Below are 24,173 nucleotides of genomic sequence, written 5' to 3' on the forward strand. Positions count from 1 at the left end.
CACAAAGATGCCCACTCTTACCGCTACTATTCAACATAGTACTGGAAATCCTGGCCAGAGCAATTTGGCAAGTAAAAGAAAGAAAAGGCATCCAAATTGGAAAAATTAAACTGTGTCTGTTTGCAAATAATAGATTTTATATATTAAAAAAACCCTAAAGATTCTACCAAAAAAAACTATTCAAACCAACAAACAAATTCAGTAAAACTAAAGAACACAAAATCAATATACAAAAACCAGCATTGCATTTCTATATGCTAACAATGGTCTATCCAAAAAAAATTACAGAAACAATTCAATTTATAAAAGCACCAAAAGAAAAATAAAACAGGAATAAATTTAACCAAGGAAGGAAAAAATCTGTACACTGAAAACTACAAAGCACTGATAAAAGAAACTGAAGTCAACACAAATAAATTGAAAGATACCTGGTGTTCACAGACTGGAAGAATTAACACTGCTAAAATGTCCATATTTTCCAAAGCAATCTACAAATTAAAAGCAAACCCTATTAAAATCCCAATGGCATTTTTAACAGAAAGAGAAAAAAATTAACATTGATATGGAACCACAAAATAAAATACCCAAAGCAATCTGTTTTGCTTCATTTTAAGAAATGGGATCTCACTATGTCACCCAGGCTAAAGTGCAGTAGCATGATTATAGTTCACTGCAGCCTCAAACTGGGCTCAATCAATCCTCCTGCTTCTGTTTTCCGAGTAGTTGTGACTCCAGGTGTGCACCACCATGCCCAGCTAATTTTTAGTTTTTTGAGAGATGGGGTCTTGCTAGGTTGCTCAGGCTGGTCTCCAACTCCTGGCCTCAAGTGATCCTCCCTCCTCAGCCTCCTGAGTAGCTGGGATTACAGGTGCGAGCCACCATGCCCAGTCCAAAGTAATCTTGAACAAGAACAAAACTGGTGGCATCAAACTACCTGGTTTCAAAACATGCTACAAAGCTACATTAATCAAAACAGCACAATACAGCCATACAGACCAATGGAACACAATAGAGAAAACAGAAATACATCCACATATATGCAGTCAACTAATCATCCACAAAGGTGCCAAAAACACACAATGAAGAAAGGGTAGTTTATTTAATAAATGGTGTTGAAAAAACTAGATATCCCTGTGGGAAAAAATAAAAGTGAATGCTTACCTCATCCCCTACATAAAAATCTACTTGAAATGAACTGAAGACTTAAATGTAAGTCCTGAAATTGTAAAACTGCTGAAAGAAAAAATAGGGAAAAGCTTCTCAACATTGGTCTGGGCAATATTTTGGACATGACTCCAAAAGCACAAGCAATATAAGCAAAAATACACAAATGGGATTACATAAAACAAAAAACTTCTGTACAGCAAGAAAAATAATTAACAAGGTCAAAAGACAACCTATGGAATGGGAGAAAATATTTGAAAATCATACTTCTGATAAGGGGCTAATATCCAAACTACATTAAAAACGCGAACAACTCGACAGTATAAGAAAACAAATAGCCTATTAAAAGACAGGCAGAGGATTTGAACAGACATTTCTCAAAAGAAGACATACAAATGGCTGGGTGCAGTGGCCCACGCCTGTAATCCCAGCACTTTGGGAGGCTGAGGCGGGTGGATCACAAGATCAGGAGATCGAGACCATCCTGGCTAACACGGTGAAAATCTGTCTCTACTAAAAATACAAAAAAATCACCTGGAAGTGGTGGCACACACCTGGAAGCCCAGCTACTTGGGAGGCTGAGGCAGGAGAATTGCTTGAACCTGGGAGGCGGAGGTTGCAGTGAGCAGAGATCATGCCACTGCACTCCAGCCTGGGTGACAGAGTGAGACTCCTTTTCAATTAAAAAAGAAGAAGAAGAAGAAGAAGACATACAAATGGCCAACAAGCATATGAAAAGATCCTCAGCAGCCTTAATCATCAGAGAAAAGCAAATCAAAACCACATTGAGCTATTGCCTCACACCTGTTAGGATGGCTATTATCAAAAAACAAAAGATAACAGATGTTGGCAAGAGCGTGGAGAAAAGAGAACCCTTATATACTGCTGGTGGGAATGTGAATTGGTTTAGCCATTAAAGAAAACAGTACAGAAGTTCCTCAAAAAACTAAAAAAAGAACTACCATACTACCTAGCAATCCCACTTCTAGGTATACATCCAAAGCAAATGGAATCAGTATGTTGAAGATATATCTGTACTCTCATGTTCATTACAGTATTATTTACAGTAGCCAAGATTTGGGGTCAATCTAAGTGTCCACTGATAGACGAATGAATAAAGAAAATACTATATATATGAATATAAAACATATAAAAATAGACATATATACATACACACAATGGAATATTATTCAGCCTCATAAAAGAAGGAAATCCTGTTACTTATGGCCATGTGGATGGACTTGGAGGACATTATGCTAAGTAAAATAAGCCAGCCACAGAAGGACAAATACTACATGATTTCATGTAGAATCTAAAAGAGTTGAATTCAAAGAAGAGACTAGAATGGAACTTACGAAAATTCCTTAGGTGGGAAAGCTCAGAGCTTTGTTCAGGCAAGAATAAGTTTAACTTTATGAAATTAAAGGGGGTATGGGTGGAAGAAATGGGGAGATGCTGGGCAAAGTGCACAAATTGTCCATTATCCAGGATAAGTTCTGCAGATTTAATGTAGAGCTATTGACTACAGTCCATACAGGTATCGTACACTTGAAATTGGCTCAGAAAGTAGATCTTACATGTTCTTACTCCCACACACACAAAAGAAGGTACCTGTGAGGTGATGGATATGATAATTACCTTGATTGTGGTCATCATTTCACAATGTGTATATATATCAAAACATCACATTGTATACCCTAAATATATACAATTTTTATTCGTCAATTATATCTCAATAAAGCTGGAAAAAAGGGGAAAAGTGCATGAAAAAGGCTTTATTTCTTGAATATTATGTATATGTCTCTTTTATACTGGAAAATCTGAGTCTTGGCTATACTTATTCAATTGTTTTATCCAATTATATAAATACATGTACATGTGTGTATAAAATAGTTTCAAAATAATAATATTAACAGTATACTATTAACAACAATATTGTTACTGGGAAGTTTACAATTACTTTGCATTCTTTTTCAACTTCTTTGCAATTCTGTTTCATCTTACCAGAGATACACAGTCAAATTATTATATTGTAAAGTTGATTAAAATAATTTTCTGTGCTAACTCCAACTTTATAATTAAATTCATTTGTTTCATGTCTTTTATTTTTTAATATTAGTTGTAATAAATAGAAACAGAGTTTCGCTATGTTGACCAGGCTAGTCTCAAACTCCTGGCCTCAAGAGATTGTACTGCCTTGGCTTACCAAAGTGCTGGGATTACGAGTGTGAACCACCACGCCTGAACTGTTTCATTTTGTCTTTGATTTTTAGGGTTTACTGTTTTTTTTTAATTTTTATTTATTGATTGATTTTTGAGACAGAGTCTTGCTCTGTCACCCAGGCTAGAGTACAGTGGCGTAATCTCGGCTCACTGCAACCTCTGCCTCCCAAGTTCAAGCAATTCTCCTGCCTCAGTCTCCCAAGTAGCTGGGATTACAAGGGTACGCCACCACACCCGGCTCATTTTTGTATTTTTAGTAGAGATGAGGTTTCACCATATTGGCCAGGCTAATCTCTAACTCCTGACCTCAAGTAATCCGCCAGCTTTGGCCTCCCAAAGTACTGGGATTACAGGCATGAGCCATCACACCTGGCCTTACTGTTTCTTTTTAAATTTAATTCTATATTTAAAATCTACAAAAGATGGCCTCTCAGCCTTTTAGCTAGGATAAAGTGTAGTAAAAATCTATAAAATATTTCTATGGTTCCAAAACGAAAGTTATAAAATAAGGTACATTTGGAGAAGTCCTCGTTCCATCTCTATATTGTTCTCCTGATCCTTCCCCTCTTCTGTGTAGATAACCATCTCCACTACCTTTTAGTTTTTGCGTCCGATTTTTAAAAACATAATGATAAATCTGCCCCCTTCTTACAAAAGTAGCTTATGACACACAGTATTCTGCCCCTTGCTTTTTACACTTAACACATGTACAGATCACAGCATTACAAAGAACTTCATTCCTTGTTGAACCTGCATAGTACTCCATCATGTGGCCATTCCTTATCAGTTAGTTCAGTCAGTCTCCTGTAGGACTGTTCCTAGTCTTTTGCTAGTACAAGTAGTGCTATAATAAACAACCTTGTGCATATGTCCATTAATATATTTGCCAGTGTCTCTTTGAAATTGTATCCTAGAAGTAGCAATGCTAGATCAGTAGGTTCATGCACATGTCAACTTACCAGATATTACCAAATACATCTACATGGGGCTGTACCATTTTGCCCTAATAGTTACTTTAAAATAATAAAAACAGGTTTCAGTTTGCTACCTGTAGTTGTATTTTAATAATAAACAAGTACATTTAATTTTAAGCAAGGCATTATGATGATATACGATAGACGAATGTTGGAAGGAAAAAAGATATGGAATGAGGGAAAAGAATATGAGCAAAATTCCAGAGATAAGAAAGCAAGGTGCTGTGTTCAGGGATGAATAGTTGTCTAATTTGATTGAACGCCAAGGAAATAGATATGTCATAAGCTACCAAACAAAAAAACCAAGTAATTTTTACTTTAGCTTGTATTTAAACAAATACCACGTTTTTTATCCTTTAAGGATAAAACCTGAATAAAAATAAATGGATTTATCTGTCAAAGAATTTTCTAAGTTATGGCTTATAGTTGTTAAGTAACCTCCCAAAAGGAAATCATTAGCAGATACATTTTTGCTGGAACAATTTTCATCTTAGTTAATTAGAAGTTGCCATTTTAAGCAAACAAAAAGCTTCATTACATGCTTTTGTACATAGCTTTCAAAAGGTAATGTCAAAGAAACAATCTGTTTTTATAGTTATGAGTAATAGTTACTAAGATATTGAGAAATCAGATCTTGCTTCTAGTTCAAATCGCATTATTCATTTTGAAAGTGCTGATTTTATACCACTCTTGTGGTTTATAATCATTACTTTATAACATTGTCACCCAAATAATCAAGAGCAAAAGATACTGCATAACTATAAGAGGGATGCAAGAAAAGAAAAATGGGATGGATTGGAGTCCGATCAAGCTTAAGATATCCACAACCCCAGAATTAGAACAAATGCTTTTCAGCTTTGAAAAATGTTTCAAGTTACAATTACAACTTTTAAATACACTCTTCTCATTACTTCCCTAATAAGAGAAAAGATGAAAAAACTTCATGGGAGATAAAATAATAAACATAGCATAAACTCTCCAAAAGACTCCCCTGGGTTACAACCTTCAATAAAAATCTAAATAAAATTTACTTTCATTTTTTTAAAGCCTAATTTTTTTCTTTAGTTAACACTTACATGATCACACATTTAACTTTAAAAGTATCAATATCAGACAGGTTTGTCTGTCAATGGAGATACCGAAGCTTCCTTACCTTTCATGGTGACTGCCCTTGTGCAAAATGTGATTGGCTCTATGCTGTTCAAAGTAGTACTCCTCCAAGTTAAGCAGCAGCAAGGAAAATCTGGATTCGGGGGGAAAAAAACATCTTTCAGTTTATTTTTTAGTAAGTGTAAGAAGGCAATATATTTAAAACACCTGATCCCAAAAAGTTTTTCCATTCATGAATTTAACAAACACTTATGAAATATGTGTATCATGCCAGGCAGTCCTCTCTACCCAGTGGCAGGAAGTACATAGATGGGCCTGCCTTGTGTCCAAATAACTACTATGGCAAAAATAAAATCGCTCACCAGGTGGACGTACTACTCTTTTACAGAAACCCTGAACTTTGTGAAGTTAAACGCATCCTTACCTGAACAAAGCTCCGAGCTTTCCCACTTAGGAAATTTTGGTCATTTGTTTCCCCTGACTGAACAATGCTAGGCTTCCCCACCTCTTCCCTGTCATATCCCCCGCCGCCCCCAACATCTGTCTCATGGTTATCTAAGTTACTCCCACAAGACCACATGCCTCTAGGAGACAGTTCTTTTTTTTTTTTTTTGAGATGGATTTTCACTCTTGTTGCCCAGCCCAGAGTGCAATGGCGCAATCTCGACTCACCATAACCTCCGCCTCCCGGGTTCAAGTAATTCTCCTGCCTCAGCCTCCCAAGTAGCTGGGATTACAGGCATGCGCCACCACACCTGGCTAATTTTGTATTTTTAGTAGAGACGGGGTTTCTCCATGTTGGTCAGGCTGGTCTCAAACTCCCAACCTCAGGTGATCCGCCCACCTCAGCCTCCTGAGGTGGTGCTGGGATTACAAGCATGAGCCACTGCACCCAGCCGATAGATCTTTAGATATTCCCCTGGGATAACCAGCCCATGCTGTCTATATAATGGGTGTTTAATAAGTAAAATGAGTAAACCAAACTGAATGGGATTGAAATATAGTTTTTTTAAAGTTGTAAGTGATTTAAACTTTAAAAACAAGAGAAGATATTAAGAAAAATTATTAATTTTGTTGTATGGCTACAGCAACAAATACATGATAAATAAGTGAAAACAGGCATTTTTCTGTTTTGTTTTGTCATAAGGACCAGGAAACATCAATGGTATCTAGAGTTACAAGCAAAAGCTTTCATGAAAAGTGTGGGACTTGAGATGGACCTTAAGTTCCAGTGTGTTAGAGGAAGAAATTTACATTAAACATGGCAGATTACACATATATGTTTATTTCCCTGCCTCTTGAAACACCACTACAATGTGAATAAAACTATTTTTAAATGGTAAAATCCACAGGCTAAAGCAAATTGGAGAGATATTAAAGCAGAGAAGAGACATGAACAAATCTGTGAGAAATGGAAAGCAGATGGCGGGGAATAAGCAGTGCTCAGAAATCAGAACTTCAGATGCCTCCAGAGAAGGCACCACTCAGGAGAAAACCAGTTCAAGTCACTGGACTTCCAAAAAGTTCAGGAACTGCAGTATCAGGTGCTGGAGAGGATGTGCAGAAACAGGAAGGCTTTTACACTGTTGGTAGGAGTGTAAATTAGTTCAGCCATGGTGGAAGACAGTGTGGCGATTCCTCAAGGATCTAGAACTAGAAATACCATTTGACCCAGCAATCCCATTACTGGGTATATACCCAAAGGATTATAAATCATTCTACTATAAAGACACATGTACATGTATGTTTAATGCGGCACTGTTCACAATAGCAAAGACTTGGAACCAACCCAAATGCCCATCAATGATAGACTGGATAAAGAAAATGTGGCACATATAGACCGTGGAATACTATGCAGCCATAAAAAAGGATGAATTCATGTCCTTTGCAGGGACATGGATGAAGCTGGAAACCATCATTCTCAGCAAACTAACACAAGAACAGAAAAACAAGCACTGCATGTTCTCACTCATAGGTGGGAATTGAACAAAGAGAACATATGGATACAGGGCAGGGAATATCACACATAGGGGCCTTTTGTGGGGTGGGGAGCTAGGGAGGGATAGCATTAGGAGAAATACCTAATATAGATGATGGGTTGGCCGGGCGCGGTGGCTCAAGCCTGTAATCCCAGCACTTTGGGAGGCCGAGGCGGGTGGATCACAAGGTCAGGAGATCGAGACTATCCTGGCTAACATGGTGAAACCCCGTCTCTACTAAAAATACAAAAAACTGGCCGGGCGTGGTGGCGGGCGCCTGTAGTTCCAGCTACTTGGGAGGCTGAGGCGGGAGAATGGCGTGAACCCGGGAGGCGGAGCTTGCAGTGAGCCAAGATCACGCCACTGCACTCCAGCCTGGGAGACACAGCGAGACTCCGTCTCAAAAAAAAAAAAAAAAAAAAAAAAAAAAAAAAAAAAAAGATGATGGGTTGATGGGTGCAGCAAACCACCATGGCACGTGTATACCTATGTAACAAACCTGCACGTTCTGCACATGTACCCCAGAACTTAAATTAAAAAAAAAAAAAGAAGAAATTGCAGTATCAGGTACCAAAAGGACAGGGTTTGTAAAGCATGAGGGGTGATTAAAAGTAAATGAGGGCAGTGGCCCCCAATTCTTTTCCTGATGGGTTACCCCTACTGCACTCTGGCATGTGGTTTTTCTAAAAAAAAAAAAAAAAAAGTGGAGACGGTGGAAAGCAGGACTGTAGTGTGAAAAGAGGATGATTATGCAAAACATGAAATAAATGAACACTAGTTTGCTGAGAATTATGGTTTCCAGTTTCATCCACGTATCACTCCAGGCAGGGGTCTGGTAAATTCGTTTTGGAAAAAACTAAATAGCCTCAGAGAAAAAGCCAGGTCTCTACATTATCCCACAGTGAAACTCAACTGAAATGGCCCATTCCCAGTGACACAGAATTACATGCTTCACATTTAAATATGAATGAACAGCCCATGATCACACCCTCTAGGATGAAAGAACAAAGCCAAGGCAAGCAGGAAGAATGCAACTTGAAGGACTAAACACAATGCAGAGAACAGAAGAAAAGGTCAAAAGGTTATAATTAATGTCCCTACAAAGAAGAAGTTATATTCATGACACCAGAAGAGATGCTCATTAAAAAAAAAAAAATAGGCCGGGTGCAGTGGCTCACACCTGTAATCCCAACACTTTGGGAGGCCGAGGCAGGCAGTTTGCCTGAGGTCAGGAGTTCGAGACCAGCCTGGCCAACATGGTGAAACCCCGCCTCTACTAAAAGTACAAAACTTAGCCAGGTGTGGTGGCGGGCACCTATAATCCCAGCTACTCAGGAGGCTGAGGCAGGAGAATTGCTTGAACCTGGGAAGCAGAGGTTGCAGTGAGCCGAGATCATACCACTGCACTCTAGCCTGGGCGACAAGAGCAAGACTCCGTCTCAAAATCGTAATCATCATCATCATCATTATCATCATCATCTGAACCAAAAGAAAAGTAACTCAAAAAATTAAAAATGATAGCAAAAACCAGTTATACCATCCTAATTGGTAACTTGTATTGACCTGTTCTCCATATTTAAATCCATGAACAAGAATCAATTACAGGCTAAACTGCCGGAGTGCAAAACAAAATGTACATTATCAATACTTTATCTGAATTTCAATATAATCACAAGACAGAATTGGAGCTACGCATCCTTCTTTCTCTTTCCTAATCTTCTCACTCCTTCTCTTACAGAGAGGGAAGAATAAAGTAAGTATTCTTCAATAAGACAAGGGCGTAATTTCATTTCTATGAAGCACAATAGCCTTCAGAGACAACTCTTCCATATAATTATTAAAATATAATCATATCAACTATTTTAGAACTAAAGTCATCATTTTGGTAAGTGAATTAATTATAGCCTCCTTAATTTATCAATATGCATGTTTTGCAAGAAATGTTAAAACACATAGTTAAGGGATATAACCAAATCATATTGTTCCAACTTAAAGGATTAAGAAACTTTTCTAAGTCTATATTTTCTTTTTACTAAAGTGTTGTTATACCCGCTTTAAAATTTTTCTATGTAAAAATTATTACAATTAAGTTTCATGATTTTTAGAACAATGATTTTCAAACTACATTTTATGTATTAAAAGAGTCTATGCTTTAAAAAAAAAAATTAAAATCACCATTTTGTAACTGGATGGTCTCATCCATTGGTATTGTATCTGACTGTAAATTATTTCTTTAGAAGACTCTTAGCCCTGCCCCTACATATTCCTAGTTTAATCCTCCTTTGCAGAGGTGTGGTTTCATTCTCTGTAGAGAAGTATCCTCACTGAGCAACTCAACAATCCTAAAAAGATGTTTTCCTATTCTCACATCACCTAAATTTTAAAGCCCACTGTACAACACTTAACCAGAACTTAAAATAGCTAGAGTAACCTTGCATTCCACTCAACAACTACTCAACACTCGGCTGATGAACAATGTTTACAGTGGATCCAGAAGGTTTTGCTAGTCAATGCTTTCTCTAACAGACTACACTGTGATAAGAAGTATAACCCAAGCACCTTGGGAGGAAGTGCTGTGATGCCATGACACCTTCGTGATGTGTGCAGAGGCAAAGGAAAGCACAGGAGTGCTGTATATTTGCCACCTCTACTCTCAATACCCCAACACCAGCCTTGAATGAAGCTAGACTATAGTGCACCTACTAGAGAGTTGATTTAATTAAACAGGGCATTTTTAAGAAGCTTCTGAAAATGATTTCTGAAATAAGGAAGAAATTAAGAAAACTGTTATAGACAAGGCAAGATCACAGTCCTACTACTCACCACTGGAAACATTCCCCCAGTAATACATTGGATGGTGATATAGTTTGGATGTTCTGTCCCCTCCATATTTCATGTTGAAATGTGATTCCCAGTGTTGGAGGTGGAGGCCTGGTAAGAGGTGATTGGATCATGGGGGTAGATCCCTCATGAATGACTCAGCACCATCCCCTTAGTGATAAATGAGTTCACAATCTGTTCACTCAAACTCTGGTTGTTTAAAAGGGTCTGGGACCTTCCCTTTCTCTCTCCTGCTCTGTCTCTTGCCATGGGATACACCTGCTCCCACTTCACTTTCTGCCATGAGTAAAAGCTCCCTGAGGCTTACCAGAAACCAAGCAGATGCTGGTGCCTTGCTTCCTGTACAACCTGCAGAACCATGAGCCAATTAAGCCTCTTTCCATTGTAAATTACCCAGCCTCAGGTATTTCTTTATAGCAAAACAAAAACAGACTAAGACATAAAATTGGCACCAAGGAATAGGGCATTTTATTATGAATATACGTAAAGACATGGAAGCAGCTTTGGAACAGGGTAACAGGCAGAGGCTGGAAGAGTTTGAGGGACTCAGAAGAGGACAGGAAGACAAAGGAAAGTTTGGAACTTCTCAGCAAATGGTTAAATGGTTGTGACCAAAATGCAGATAGGAATATGGACAGTGAAGGCCAGGCTGACATGGTCTCAGATGGAAGTGAGGAAATTAATGGGAACTGAAGCAAAGGTCGCCCTTGTTACAAACTAGCAAAGAACTTGGTTGCATCTGTGTCTATGTTCCTAGGGATCTGTGGAAGGTTGAACATAAGAGTAAGGACTTAGGTAGGGCATGTGGCAGAAGAAATTTCTAAGCAGCAAAGTGTTCCAGAACTGGTCTGGCTGCTTCTAAAAGCCAACAATCAGACAGGAACAAATAAATGACTTAAAGTTGAAACCTACATTTAAAAGGAAAGCAGAACATAAAAGTTTGGGAAATTTGCAGCCTGGCCCTGTGGCAGAGAAAGAACAAGCATTTTCAGGAGAGGAATTCAAGCCGGGGGAGTAAGCTATGGAGTATTTGCTTGCTAGAGAGATGAGCATGAATGACTAAAAGGTTGCCAAGGGCTAATATCCAAAACAATGGGGAAAAGGCCTCAAAGGCATTTCAGAAGTTTTCAGGATGTCCCTCCCATCACAGAGGGCCTAGGAGAGGAAAGAAGGACTTAGGGGGCCAAGCCCAAGTTCCTACTGCCCAACACAGCCTAGGGACACTGCTCCCTGCAGACCCACTGCTCCCTGGAGACCCGCTGCTCTACCTCCAGCCATGGCTCAAAGGGCCACAAGTACAACTCACGCTGCTGCTCTAAAGGTTACAAAACATTAGCCTGGGCAGCTTCCATGTGGTGTTAGGTCTGCAGGTGCACAGAATGCAAGCATGAAGGAGTCTTGGCAGCTTCCTCCTAGATTTCAGAGGATGTGTGAAAAGGCCTGGCATCCCAGGCAGAAGCCTGCTGCAAGGATGGAGCCCATACAGAGAACCTCTACGATGGCAGTGTGAAAGGGAGAAGCAGGCTAGAGCCCCCACACAGAGTCCCCACCAAGCGGAGCTGTGGGAAGGGGGCCACCGCCCTCTAGACTCAACAATGGTAAAGCCATCAGCAACTTGCAGCCTCAGCATGGAAAAGCTGCTGGCACTCAACTCCAACCTGTGAGAGCAGCCATGTGGGCTGCACCCTTCAAAGCCACAGAGGCAGAGCTGCCTAAGGCCTTAGGAGCCCACTTCTTACACCACTGTGCCCTGGGTATGGGACAAGGAGTCATAGGAGATTATTTTGGAGCATTAAGATTTAATGACTGCCCTACTGGGTTTCAGACTTCAGTGGGGTCTACCGCCCCTTTCTTTTGGCAGATTTCTCCCTTTCGAATGGGAATGTTTACCCAATGCCTGTACCACCACTGTATCTTGAAAGTAGATAAATTGTTTTGATTTTACAGGCTCATAGGTGGAAAGAGATGGGTTTAAGATGAGACTTAGGACTTTGGACTTGATGTTGAAATAAGTGAAGACTTTGTGGGACTACTGGGAAGAAATTATTGTATTTTCCAATGTAAGAACATGAGGTTTAGGGGGTCAGGGGTAGAATGATATAGTTTGGATGTTTGTCCCCTCCAAATCTCATGTTAAAATGGAATTATCAATGTTGAAAGGAGGGTCCAGTGGGAGGTGACTGGATCATGGGGGCAGATCCCTCATGAATGCCTCAGCACCACCCCCTTGGAAATAAGCGAGTTCATGCTCAGTTAGTTCACATGAGATCTGGTTGTTTAAAAGAGTCTGGGACCTCCTCCTCCTCTCTCTTGCTCCCTCTCTTGCCATGTGATGTACCCACTCCCACTTCATCTTCAACCATGAGTAAAAAGCTCCCTGAGGCTTCATCAGAAGCCAAGCACATGCCAGTGCCATCCTTCCTTCCTGTACAGCCTGCAGAACGGTGAGCCAATTAAACTCTCTTGAATTACCAAGTCTCAGATATTTCTTTATAGCAAAATAAAAATAGACTAACATAAACAATCTCTGAAGAGAGTCATTCAAACATTATTATTCCATCTAAACTAACTTCCCCTTTCTCAATTGTGCTATGAAGTCTTCACCAAAGCAAACCTTCTCCTCCGCCAAAGTTCAGATGAATTAAATCTACTGCCTTTTCCTGACTTTCCTGCATTTTACCTGACCTCAAACATAGTCAGAACTCTGTCAAAAGAGACGAGATTAGCAGCATGACGTTCATGCTGGGGACTGATGACAACAACTTCCTCTTCTAGTGGTTTATAAATAATCTGTCTGATCTAGAATTTGCATTAAACCTATTTATGCACATATGTTCTTTCAGCACCTTTCAAAGTTCCTAGATCAATGAAATAATTCTGTGGTTCTACACTCAAACTCTCCCAGGATTTTACGCCAGGAGACATAAGCACGTGGGTACCCTTTGCATCTTCACCCATTTTGCAAAAGTTCATCCTATCTCTTTCCGTCTGAAGGTTAGTATTATTAATAGAATATAGAATAAGAGCTTTCTCTGTCATAAATTAATGTTACGCCTGGTACCAGGCTAGGCCTAGGCAGCAGCCCAGTACTTCCTAGTTCCAAAGGCAACTTTAGAAGTTTTCTTGTTTTTATTTTTTTAATCTGTACCATTTTTCAAAGTTTCCACTCATTTGGGGCTTTAATCCTTTTGAAATTAACTATGTATAACCTTCTTGTTTTATATTAAAACAAATAATTATAAACTCAGAGAAACACTACCTGTACAACCATTCTTTATTTGCTAGCCTGATTTTCTTTTTCTTTTTTAGCTTCCTTCCAACATGTAAGCTTGCCTGATTTTCTGTAACTCCTCACAAAAGATCATTTGGATTAGATGTTCTTAATTATATTTTTGACAGTTTCACAAACTTCCTGGGTCAATATGCTTTCCAAACTGTGCAGTAACAGCACCTATCTTTTTTGTTCCTTGGAACTTCCAATATCTGCTTTCTTAAAAATCTAGGTTCTATGTATGACAGGATCCCTCCCAACTCTCCTGAGCTCCAGCAATAAACGACCTGATATGACTGCTTTTTCTGATGGTTCATTTCATTGCTACTTGGTTAATAATCTGTCTTTAATATTCAGCATTAAGTAAAGTTCTCAAGTTTAGGATAAATTAAAACTTTAACAAAGGAAGTCAATAAACTGTACTTAGATTTCATTAAGCATTTCAGCCAGTATCTCTATTGCCACTTCCTGTTCTCTCATTTACACCAGGTACACAGCCACCATTTCTTCCACCCACTTAATGTGGCCTGTAACAAAAGAACACAATCATGTTATCTTTGTTCCTCCTTCCAATTGTGTTCTCTGGGTTTTTCTCCCAGGGTTTCATGGATTCCCCTTCAGATGTATACCTTCTTAACATTCAAAGCCCACTGCCTCACCTCCTAGCAGGTCTTTCCTTTTCAATAGGTCTGCAGCTTTTCACACTAGATTCCAATCTTGGGTGTTATCTTACCCAACTCCAGTGACACCTAAAACACACATTAATCCTTTTTTGTTAAAAGACCCAGCTCATTTTATTATCCATGTTCTACACATTTGCAGAGAGACATCTGCAGGACTAAATACATTTCTAGTTCCTGTACCAGTTGTTTTCACCTATAAATTACCGGCCCTTCTTCCCTCCCAGAAAGAGTTCTCATGAATTTAAACAATTTCACTCTTCCATCTGACCTTTTTAGCCCTTCCCCTCAGTAATTAGGTTAAAGCTTTCTATCACTCAGCTACACTCTAGAAAATTACATTCTCCCTGACTATGTGAGATGCAGTGACTTCCAGCCAAGATGGTTCAGATATCAAAATCCCTTTCACTGACACCATCCATAAAGTCAGTAATTCTATTTTCAAGTCTCAGCAATTTATAGAAGAAATGGTAAAAACGTCATCTATGCTCTCAAAGTCCTCCAGTTTCCTCATCAAGGGTCATAGTGCGGGGCAGGAGGCTTCCACGAGGCTTTTTATATGTACTATCAAGAAGTTAAAGAAGGAAGTTGAGTTGGAAGGGACAAACAGATAAAAAATCAAGATGAATGCTGAATACTGTTATCTAGAGCAGCACTTCACAAAGGTTAATGTGCACACAATCATCTGGGGATCTTGTTAAAATGCACATTCCGAGGCAGCAGCTCCAGGATGAGGCCTAAGAATGTGCATTTCCAACAAGCTTCAGGCACACATGCGCTGCTGGCCTGTGGCCCACACTTTGACTAAGAAGGTTCTGATATCTACATAAAACAGGCTTCATTCATTCCTGACTCAGTCTAAACTTCAAGGGTACCATAAAAATAAGCACTGGCCAGTAGCCCACAACCCAGTATTTAAAATAGAAGCAGTATGGTACAGTGGAAAAGAGGTTGGACTTAGATCAGAGAACATTTGTTCTAGCCGTAGCTCAGCTTGGATCCAAATTTTCCAAAACTATTTCAGCTTTAGGAAGTTGAAGCAGGATAGATGAAGAAAAAAAAAATCTATATCTAGACAGCAAAACACTACAGAAAGGAGATCTTAAAAGCAGCCAGAGAAAAGACAGATTACCTACAAAGAACAATTACACTTAACAACATCGGTTTGTTGCAGACTGGTCTCCCAGAAGAAAAGGTGGCCTCCTGCAAAGCTTCAGGGAAAACTGCTATGACTGTGTTTAAGGTAATCAAACCTCATCAACCACAAGGCTTGAATCCCAGTCCCCTAGCCATGCCAGGAAAAAGGCTGGCGTTTCCCCGATCAGGAACAAACCCTGCCACATTATACAGACTTAGCCCAGTCAAGCCAACAAGGGGGTGAGGATATCCTGCAGCCACAAATGCTGAGCTGAGTGACCCAAGGTTCCATCACAGTATGATCCTAGTGTACTCTGGCCCCGGTCACTCCCTGGAGTGTTGGTTTCTCCTGGAGTCTGAAGTTGGCCCAGCCAGGTAGCTGAACTTTGCCCCAGGGGGACAGGGCACAACTATCACTGACCTTTCTCTGTGAGGTACCCCCCAACACTCCTGAGCACTCCAGCAAGTCTGGTGCATATTCCCTGGCCCTTTGCATTTGTTTGGATAATCTTCAAAATGTTGAGAGAATTAAACATCTAGCAAAACGGATTTTCCACGCAAAAGCAAAATAAGGATATGTTCAGACAGACAAAGACAGAGGTGGTTTACCATAATCCAACCCTGATCAGAGGAAACTTCTAAAGGATATTCTTCAGGAAAGAGAAAATAATTCCGTAACAAGGACATGACACGTAAGAAGGAGTACTGAACAAAAACAATGGTAAATATGCATGTAAAACTACAGAAGCATGAACCGGGCAATTAGCAATGCACAATCTGTAGGTTTAAAATAGAGATAAAAAACACCGGACAATAACAGACTATAATTGAGAATGGGGGCACAGGAGTTAAGTGTTCCAAGGTTGTTACATTGGTAGAGAGAATAAAGATAATGCTTAGCTTCAGACCTTAAATTTAATATACTAACATTTTAAGGATAAGCATTAGAAAAACAAATAAAACATGTAACTTCCATACTCTTCGGAGAAAAATGAAAGGGAGCAAGGGGGCCTTATTTAATCCAAAGGAAGAGGGGAAGGAAGGCAAAATAAAAGAACAAAACTAAAAAGTAAAAAGTGAATTCAGACATATTTGTAATAATAAATGTAAACAGACTAAACTAATTAAGATAAAAATTATCAAAATGAATCATTAAAAAAAAGTCCAAGTACAAGCTATTTATAAGAAACAGGCCTAAAGCCTTAGGACACAGAATAATGAAAAGTGAAACAATGGAAAACCCCATACAATGCAAATAACCAAAAGAAAACTGATATAGCTATATTAATATCAGACAAAATAGAAAAAAAATTACTAGAAGTAAAGAGGTCATTATAGATTGATAAAAAATTCAACTCACCAAGAAGATAACAATTCTAAGTTACTTACTGAATACAAGTCAAAAAAAATAACAAAAAGATTTTGTTATTTTCAAAATCTATGAGTTGGACATTTTAAGACACAATTCTAAATTTCTAATGGTTAAAAGATGAAGTGACAACTGTATTTAGAAGAAAAATAGCACTGAATTCCTTAAATGACCATTCCTATTTTATATCACATTTAAAAATTTTTTAACGAAAATTATACAGTATACATACTCAAAATCCATTTATGGATACATTCCTGTGACTTCTCAATGGTAGCCACTGAGAGGTTAATTTGAGATAAAAGGGAAGTAAATGGGTAGGCTAGTAATACATTTTGGGTAAAGTCAATATAGATTCTAAATTAACCAAGAGATTTGCAATATGTATTTCCTCTCCCGCTGTTTTTCATGTGAGAAAAATAAACCCTATTTATGTAAGTCATAGTCAGGTAGATTTACTGGGATCTATCGGCATTGCTGACTAATGTCCTGACTAAAGTCCTGACTTTACCTCCATTTATCTCCATTTTCAACACCTGGTATATTCCACAAACAGATCTGAAAAGACTGGGATGATAAGCCTTAGAAATGAAAGATTAAACCGAAGTATCACAATCACTTTGCCCTCTCACCAAGTGCTTTTAATAAAATAAATATAGACACAATTGATTAAACAAACATATTGAATAACAGAAAGGCCGAGCGTGGTGGCTCACCTGAGGTTGGGAGTTCGAGACCAACCTGACCAACATGGAGAAACCTCCTCTCTACTAAAAATACAAAATCAGCTGGGTGTGGTGGTGCATGCCTGTAATCCCAGCTACTCTGGAGGCTAAGGCAGGAGAATCGCTTGAACCCGGGAGGCGGAGGTTGCAGTGAGCCAAGATTATGCCATTGCACTCCAGCCTGGGCAACAAGAGCGAAAACTCCGTCTCAAAAAAAAAAAAAAAAAAGAAAGAAAGAAAGTTAATATTAGCATAATCAAGAGTATTATACACTCATGGAATGTCCGAAACAAAGTTGAAACCTCAAAGTGCCTGTTTTTTTGCGATAGGGTCTCACTGTGTCACCCAGGCTGTGGTGCAGTGGTATGATCATAGCTCACTGTAACCTTGGACTCCTGGGCTCGAGCAAGCTTCCCACCTTTTAATATATTTCATATTAAAATAGAAATGTCTTAAATAGCAACAGTATAATATCCTCATCTACTAATCCACTGTATACACCTGCCATCCCTGACAAATCCAAGGAAGATATGTGAATTGCCTTTAAAAAATGTTTGAATTTACCCTCACCAACACCTGCACAGGATATTTTTTAAAAACAATAAAATCAATATGGTTCCTGCCATCTAAATTTTTTTTTTTTTTTTTTTTTTTTTTGAGATGGCCAGGCTGGAGTGCAATGGTGCCGTCTCGGCTCACTGCAACCTCCGCCTCCCAGGTTCAAGCAATTCTCCTGCCTCAGTCTCCTGAGTAGCTGGGACTACAGGCGCAAGCCAGTGGTTAATTTTTGTATTTTTATTAGAGATGGAGGTTTCACCATATTGGCCAGGCTGGTCTCGAACTCCTGACCTCGTGATCTGCCTGCCTCGGCCTCCCAAAGTGTTGGCATTACAGGCATGAGCCCTGAGTCCGGCCTGCCACCTAAATCTTAACCAGGATATAAGTATACTTAATTTGAATGGCCAAGTTTCTGTCTGTTTTCTAATCCTTAAAATTACCAAAGCATTTATTTATAAACATCACCAATAAATGGCACCACTTTATAGTTATTCAAACCAGAAGCCTGAGAGTAGAATTTCCATGTTTAGCAAATAAAAATATCATATGCCCAGTAATATTTGAATTTCAGATAAATAATATACTTTAAAAATGTTTAGTATATCCCAAATATTGCATCTACTGTTGAATTTACTTATACTAAAAAAATTTTAGTATAAGTATATACCAAATATTGCATATACCATCACATTTACTTATACTAAAAAATTATTCATTGTTTATCTGAAATTCGAACTTAACTGGGTGTACTGTATTTTATCCGGTAATCCCAGCTGGAATTGTTCCTCTATCACCTCTCACATACAACACACCACACCAACACCCGTCAATCACACGTCCTAAAAACATCTAGAATCCATCCACTTTCCTCCATTTATTCTGCCACCACCTTGGTCTAAACCACCAACGCAAGAATCTCCTAGTCCATCTCTCTGCTTCTGCTTTTGCAGAAACATCACTCACTTTAAACACAGTACATCAACTTAATAATAAGAGAAGTAAATGCTAATTTCAAGTTTCTTCTTTTCTGGGGTCAATATTTGGTAGCTCTGGAAATCTAAAATCCCTTAATTAGCATTAGAGCCGCCAGTGAACTTACAATGAACAAATTGAGGCCATTCATGGGTAACCTCTGAAACAATCACTCTTCAAGTTTTCCAAGGAAAGTAACAATTTTCTTGGGTATGTTGAAGCCAATGACCAGTCCAATCCATTTGCTAATTTGTGTTTATGTAACGCAAGGGGATAAACCAGGCAAAATCTGGGCAGAAACGGTAAATCTGCGGCTCAGTAAGGTTGCCTTAAAATATTCTTGTTTCAGAATGAATTCTAAGATGTATAAAGAGACTCCTTGATTCTAGCGCACACCTGATGTGAGACACTCCTGTCATTCAAATGCGTATTCTATGCATTGAATGGCATATGCCCATCAGCCCAGGTTGCTAAGCCAAGGGGCAGAGCACTAAACAATTTGGGCACTCAGCAAGTTAGAATTCAGATAAATACAAAACACATGGAGCCAACTTTTTCAGATGACTGATGCTCAGGAACAGCTGATGCCTCCTGACTGAATAGATAAATGTTTTGGTTGTGAAAGCTAGAGTTCTCTCTGAACACTGCCAGCCTATCACGTTGTTGTCTAATCATTGAATTCTAACACAGCAGCATATACACGGAAATATAAGTACAGGTTTCAAGGTTTGTGTGACACTACAGAGCTGTGAACTAGCCAAATTGAACACAAATTACTTCCATCGAAATAACAGCCAGAACCAAAGAAAAAATGTTTCCCTGTATATCAAAGAGGCCACAGTATTGGCACGAATGACTCATATCATAGAACATGACGGCAATTTAAGTGTGTCAAAGTTCTCACAATTTAAATCTGAATGTTCACCCACAACAAGTCTTAATATTGTTGATACTAAACAAGGAAACTCCACTCAAGCTCTTTCCACAAGAAAAACGAATTACAAATTCAGTCAGAAGGGTATCCCCAAGTGTGAGTTACATAGTTAGGGCTCAGTTATTTAATACACAAGCCTTTCTGTGACTAAAACCTAATCATACCACCAAAAACATTTTTGGAAGCCACATCTGAGATATGTTTTATGTGTATCGTATCTTCTTCTCTATAGTAGAAAAATGACATTTCGGACGGTGGATACACTGGTTAGACCAACATTATAGATTAGAGGAGGATGAATGTCTGGATGAAAGGGGTCGAGTCAACCCTTATTAAACAAGTGTAGACAAATCTTGAAGTCTGCACTTGTATTCCCACGTGTAACCTGCTTTGCTGGTATTCACTGATGAGACAACGTGACAGGCTAGCAGCACTGGAAAATCTGTAGCTCTCACAATCAAAACAGTGTGTTTGTAAAATGATTCAGCCCCCCCTTTCCTTTTGGCCTATGAGCTGCAGACCCAGCAAGTTGTTTCTGTCACCAAAAATGCGCTTGGAACTATATATAGCGCCGAAATGAGCTTTCTTATGAGACTTCCTTTGGGGACAGGTCCAGAATCTCTGAAAGGGAACTGCTGCGAGACAATTTTAGCGCAGGGATTCCAAATCCTTACTGGGATGCCGGTGACAATGAGTGCTCTGCTGCCGCACCGCGATTTCACTGCAAAGCTTTCCAACACAAGGTCCACGGCGCGGGGAGCAAGTGTTTGCGGGGCAGGACCTTGGCTTTCCTCAGAATCAGGCCTTTCCGGAGGCCCTCCTCCCAGCCTTCCAGCGCCTGGAGCTAGTCCCGTGTCTAAAGGAGTCGGTAGGAAAAAGGCGCAGTAATGCGAGTGGGTGGTCGCCGGCCTGCTCCTTGCCGCCCAGCGACCAACTTTGCGGCGCCGGCGCCAAGTGCCTGGACCCGATTAAAGGGAAGGATTAGAAAGGGGGTGCCCGCCGGGCAGCGTACTCACCCTCCCCAGCGAACGCCGGGGCAAGGATCCGCGCCGCGACCCCGCGCGGCCTTCCGGGTGAGCTGCCCGCGGCCGCCGGGACTGCACGGCCGGCCGGCTCGGCGTGCTTCGCCTGCGCGGTGGGATCTGGCCTGGCCCGTCATCGGCTTCCTGTCCCCGGCAGGCTCTGGCCCAGACCAGGCCCCCGGCCTCTCACCCCGACTTCGGGTTTCCGCTACAGCCCCCAGCCCGGGCCCTGGACACGCGTCCGGCCCCTGCCTCCATGCCTGGCCCCCACGCCGCCTCCCGTCCCTCACATCTCCGGCCGGCGTCCCCACGACCGGCCCCGACCATGCCCCCGGCTGGGCCCTTCTTCAGCTGGGCGCGCACCTCTCCTTGGAGTAGAGCTGCAGCTGCTGCTCCTGCTGCTTCTTCCGGATAAACGCCATGGAGGGCAGGCGCGGGCGGGCGCGGAGCGCACAGGCAGGCCCCACCGCCGCCCGCCGAGGAGGTCCGGAGGAGCCGGGGAGGGCGGACTCGGCGGCCGGCTGGGGAGAGCGCGGCTGCCGGCCTGGCTTCCCGTGCGGCGCCGCTGGGCGGCCGAGAGCCCGACGCGGCGTCCCGGCCGCGCTCACCGCAGCATCCTCGCGTGGGGACTCCGGCGGCACCGTGACTCAGGCCCGGAGGAGGGGCGCGCAGTGGCACGAGGCGCCCCAAACTCAGGATGCCTCAGAGAATCGCCAGGAGCAGCGGCCAGACTAGGATCCGACATCACACACTAAATGTTTCACCACTTTACCAACTATTGCAGGCTGCGTTTTAAATATTTTACGCATAAAAAGGGATGCTGGCGCATAAACCACCAATCTGTTGGCCACAAGGACTTGAAATAACAATGTTTTCGGTCCTCAATTGTGGGGGGGAAAAAAAAAAGACGGAAGTAACTATTCCAAATACACCAGGAACAAGTGGGGATTTATAGCCAAGGAGCAAGGAGCAGCTGTTCAGAAAACTGCTAAGAGGAAACATCAACTCTAGGGGGAATTCTGGCTGAACCAACATAATAGGAATCCCAGTAAAGGCAGGCCAGGGGGTCAGATACCAAGGGTAGGGAATAAAGAATTTTGATCACATATGGAATGGGGGATTCTTGCTAAACTGCGGTGGCAGTGTTACTTCCTAACACTGCATTTACAAGGAAGTGCACACAAGGACCTGGGAGAAGATTCAGAAGCCTAACTGAAGTTTGGCCAAGCAAAGAATCTTTAACACAGTCTCTTGATTGTTGAAATAATTGGTCACATGTCTTTTTTTTTCTGTATAACAGCTTTATTAGGATATAACTCACATACCAAACAAGTCAACCATTTAAAGTGTACCATTCAGCGATTTTTAGTATATTTCCAGATATGTTCAACAATCACCACACTTTGAGAACATTTTCATCACATGTAAAAGAAACCCATACCCTCTAGCTATCCCTCTGCCTAACTCTACCCTCCAAACCCCAGCCCTAGCAATCAATAATCAATTTCCTGTCTCTATCGGTTTGCCTATTCTGGACATTTCATATAAATGCAGCCATACAATACGTGGCCTTTTGTGTCTGGCTTCTTTCATTTAGCATAATGCTTTCAAAGTTCATCTATGTTGTAGCATGTATCTGTACAGTACTTCGTTCCTTTAGATTGCTGGAGCATATTCTGTTGCATTTTGTTTATCCATTCACCAGCTGATGGACATTTCAGTTGTTTCCACATTTTGACTATTGTGAATAAGGCTGCTGTACATCATTTACAGTTTTTTTATGGACATAAGTTTCCATTTCTGTTGAATGGAATTGGAATCTAAGAGTGGAATTGCTGGATTTGGAGGCGAAAGCAGCTCCATCTTGGAAGCTAATCCTCCGTGCTGGCTTCTGATTAACCCCTGTTCTGGGAAGTCCTCTAAGATTTCTACTTTATCTGTTGTTCCTTGAGTAAGAGCAGGTATCTACCCAGTATGTCCTGTCCTTAGTTCAAACAACCTTGATGTTATTACACTTCAATTGTCCTCCACATCCCTTCTGAACCACCCCTGCCCTATGGTATATAAGCCCTAAGGGGCTGGAGTGATGGCTCATGCCTGCAATCCCAACGCTTTCGGAGGCTGAGGCTGGAGGATTGCTTAAAGCCAGGAGTTCGAGACCAGCCTGGGCAACAAAGCAAGACCCTGTCTCTATAAAATGTAAAAAATAAAAATTACTTAGATGCAGTGGCACATACCTACAGCCCCAGCTACTGGAGAGGCTGAGGCAGGAGGATCACTTGAGTCCAGGAGTTTGAGGCTTTTGTGAGCCATGATTGTACCACTGCTCCCCAACCTAGGCAATACAGAGAGAGAGAGAGAGACCCTGTCTCACAAAAAAAAAAAAAAAAAACCGCATTGAGTCCGGGGTAATGGCACAGCAATCCACCATTTCATCTTGCTGCCCAAGACACAGACATGGACATGGCTTCTGTTCCTTAGTCGCTATTAAATGTTTCTTCCCAAGGAACTGTATTTGTTGGCCTCTTTCTTCCACCTCCCGGCATCCTAGGACTTTGAGATAGATTTGTGTAGACCTGCCACCACAGAACACCGGGTCATGTGGTAACTCCATGTCTAAATGTTTGAGAAGCTGCCAGACTGGTTTCCAAAGTGGCTGTACCATTTAACATGCCCACCAGCAGCGTAGAAGGGTTCCAGTTTCTCTACATCTTTGCCAATATTTGTTATTACCTGACTTTTGTTTAGAGCTATTCTAGTAGGTATGACTGGTATCTCAATGTGATTATAACTTCTTAATATATGCTGAGAATGAGTCTCTGATTGTTTACCTTTGAGGGATTCTTAAATAACAAGCCTCTAAGTTTCTTTTTCACATTAAACAGGTAATGTCCTAAACTCATAACAAGGTTCAAGGGTGGCACATCTCACAGCTGCACACGAATACCCAATCATCACACTTACAAACTACAAAAGGATCCAAACCTCTAAATTGTATGCTTGTGGAAACATATCTCATACTGTCTTAAGGATCAGGTTTTGCAGGGTTACATTTTTTAAAGCTTCAGGGTAAATATTCATTTCAGCTTTCTCTAGTAAGTCGCAGGACTATGAAGAGAAGGCAGGGAAACCAAGAATAAAAACTGGGCTGGGTCTTTTGAATTTGACCTCTAGCAGCACTAGACAAAATGTTATGTATAGTGAGGACACCCAT

At 40.7% G+C, this 24,173-nt stretch overlaps 1 protein-coding gene and 1 non-coding gene across 7 annotated transcripts in view; both read right to left on the reverse strand.

The window, feature by feature from the left end:
• NSMAF (neutral sphingomyelinase activation associated factor) overlaps positions 1–21,592 on the reverse strand; it is a 76,203-nt gene extending 54,611 nt beyond the window's left edge. For 2 of the 6 annotated variants that reach the window (XM_077943645.1, XM_028852689.2), the window contains exons 1-2: positions 21,323–21,592; positions 5,515–5,604 (exon numbers count right to left, since the gene is read on the reverse strand). Coding sequence is in view for 2 of the 6 variants with exons in the window: in XM_028852689.2 (XP_028708522.2) it covers positions 5,515–5,604; positions 21,323–21,381 (149 nt within the window). In the remaining 4 variants the exon portion in view is untranslated. Of the gene's footprint in view, positions 1–428; positions 489–5,514; positions 5,605–20,611 lie in introns of those variants that run through there. The other 4 variants (XM_028852687.2, XM_077943646.1, XM_015145397.3 and 1 more) reach the window with 4 other exon arrangements.
• A 2,242-nt stretch (positions 21,593–23,834) lies between these two features.
• On the reverse strand, positions 23,835–23,938 carry LOC114680522 (small nucleolar RNA U13). Its single transcript, XR_003732739.1, has one exon. It is a non-coding gene; the product is annotated as a small nucleolar RNA U13 (small nucleolar RNA).
• Between the last annotated feature and the right edge of the window lie 235 nt (positions 23,939–24,173).

Source organism: Macaca mulatta, chromosome 8 (genome assembly GCF_049350105.2).
Source record: "Macaca mulatta isolate MMU2019108-1 chromosome 8, T2T-MMU8v2.0, whole genome shotgun sequence".
In the NCBI taxonomy this organism is placed as follows: Eukaryota; Metazoa; Chordata; class Mammalia; order Primates; family Cercopithecidae; genus Macaca; species Macaca mulatta.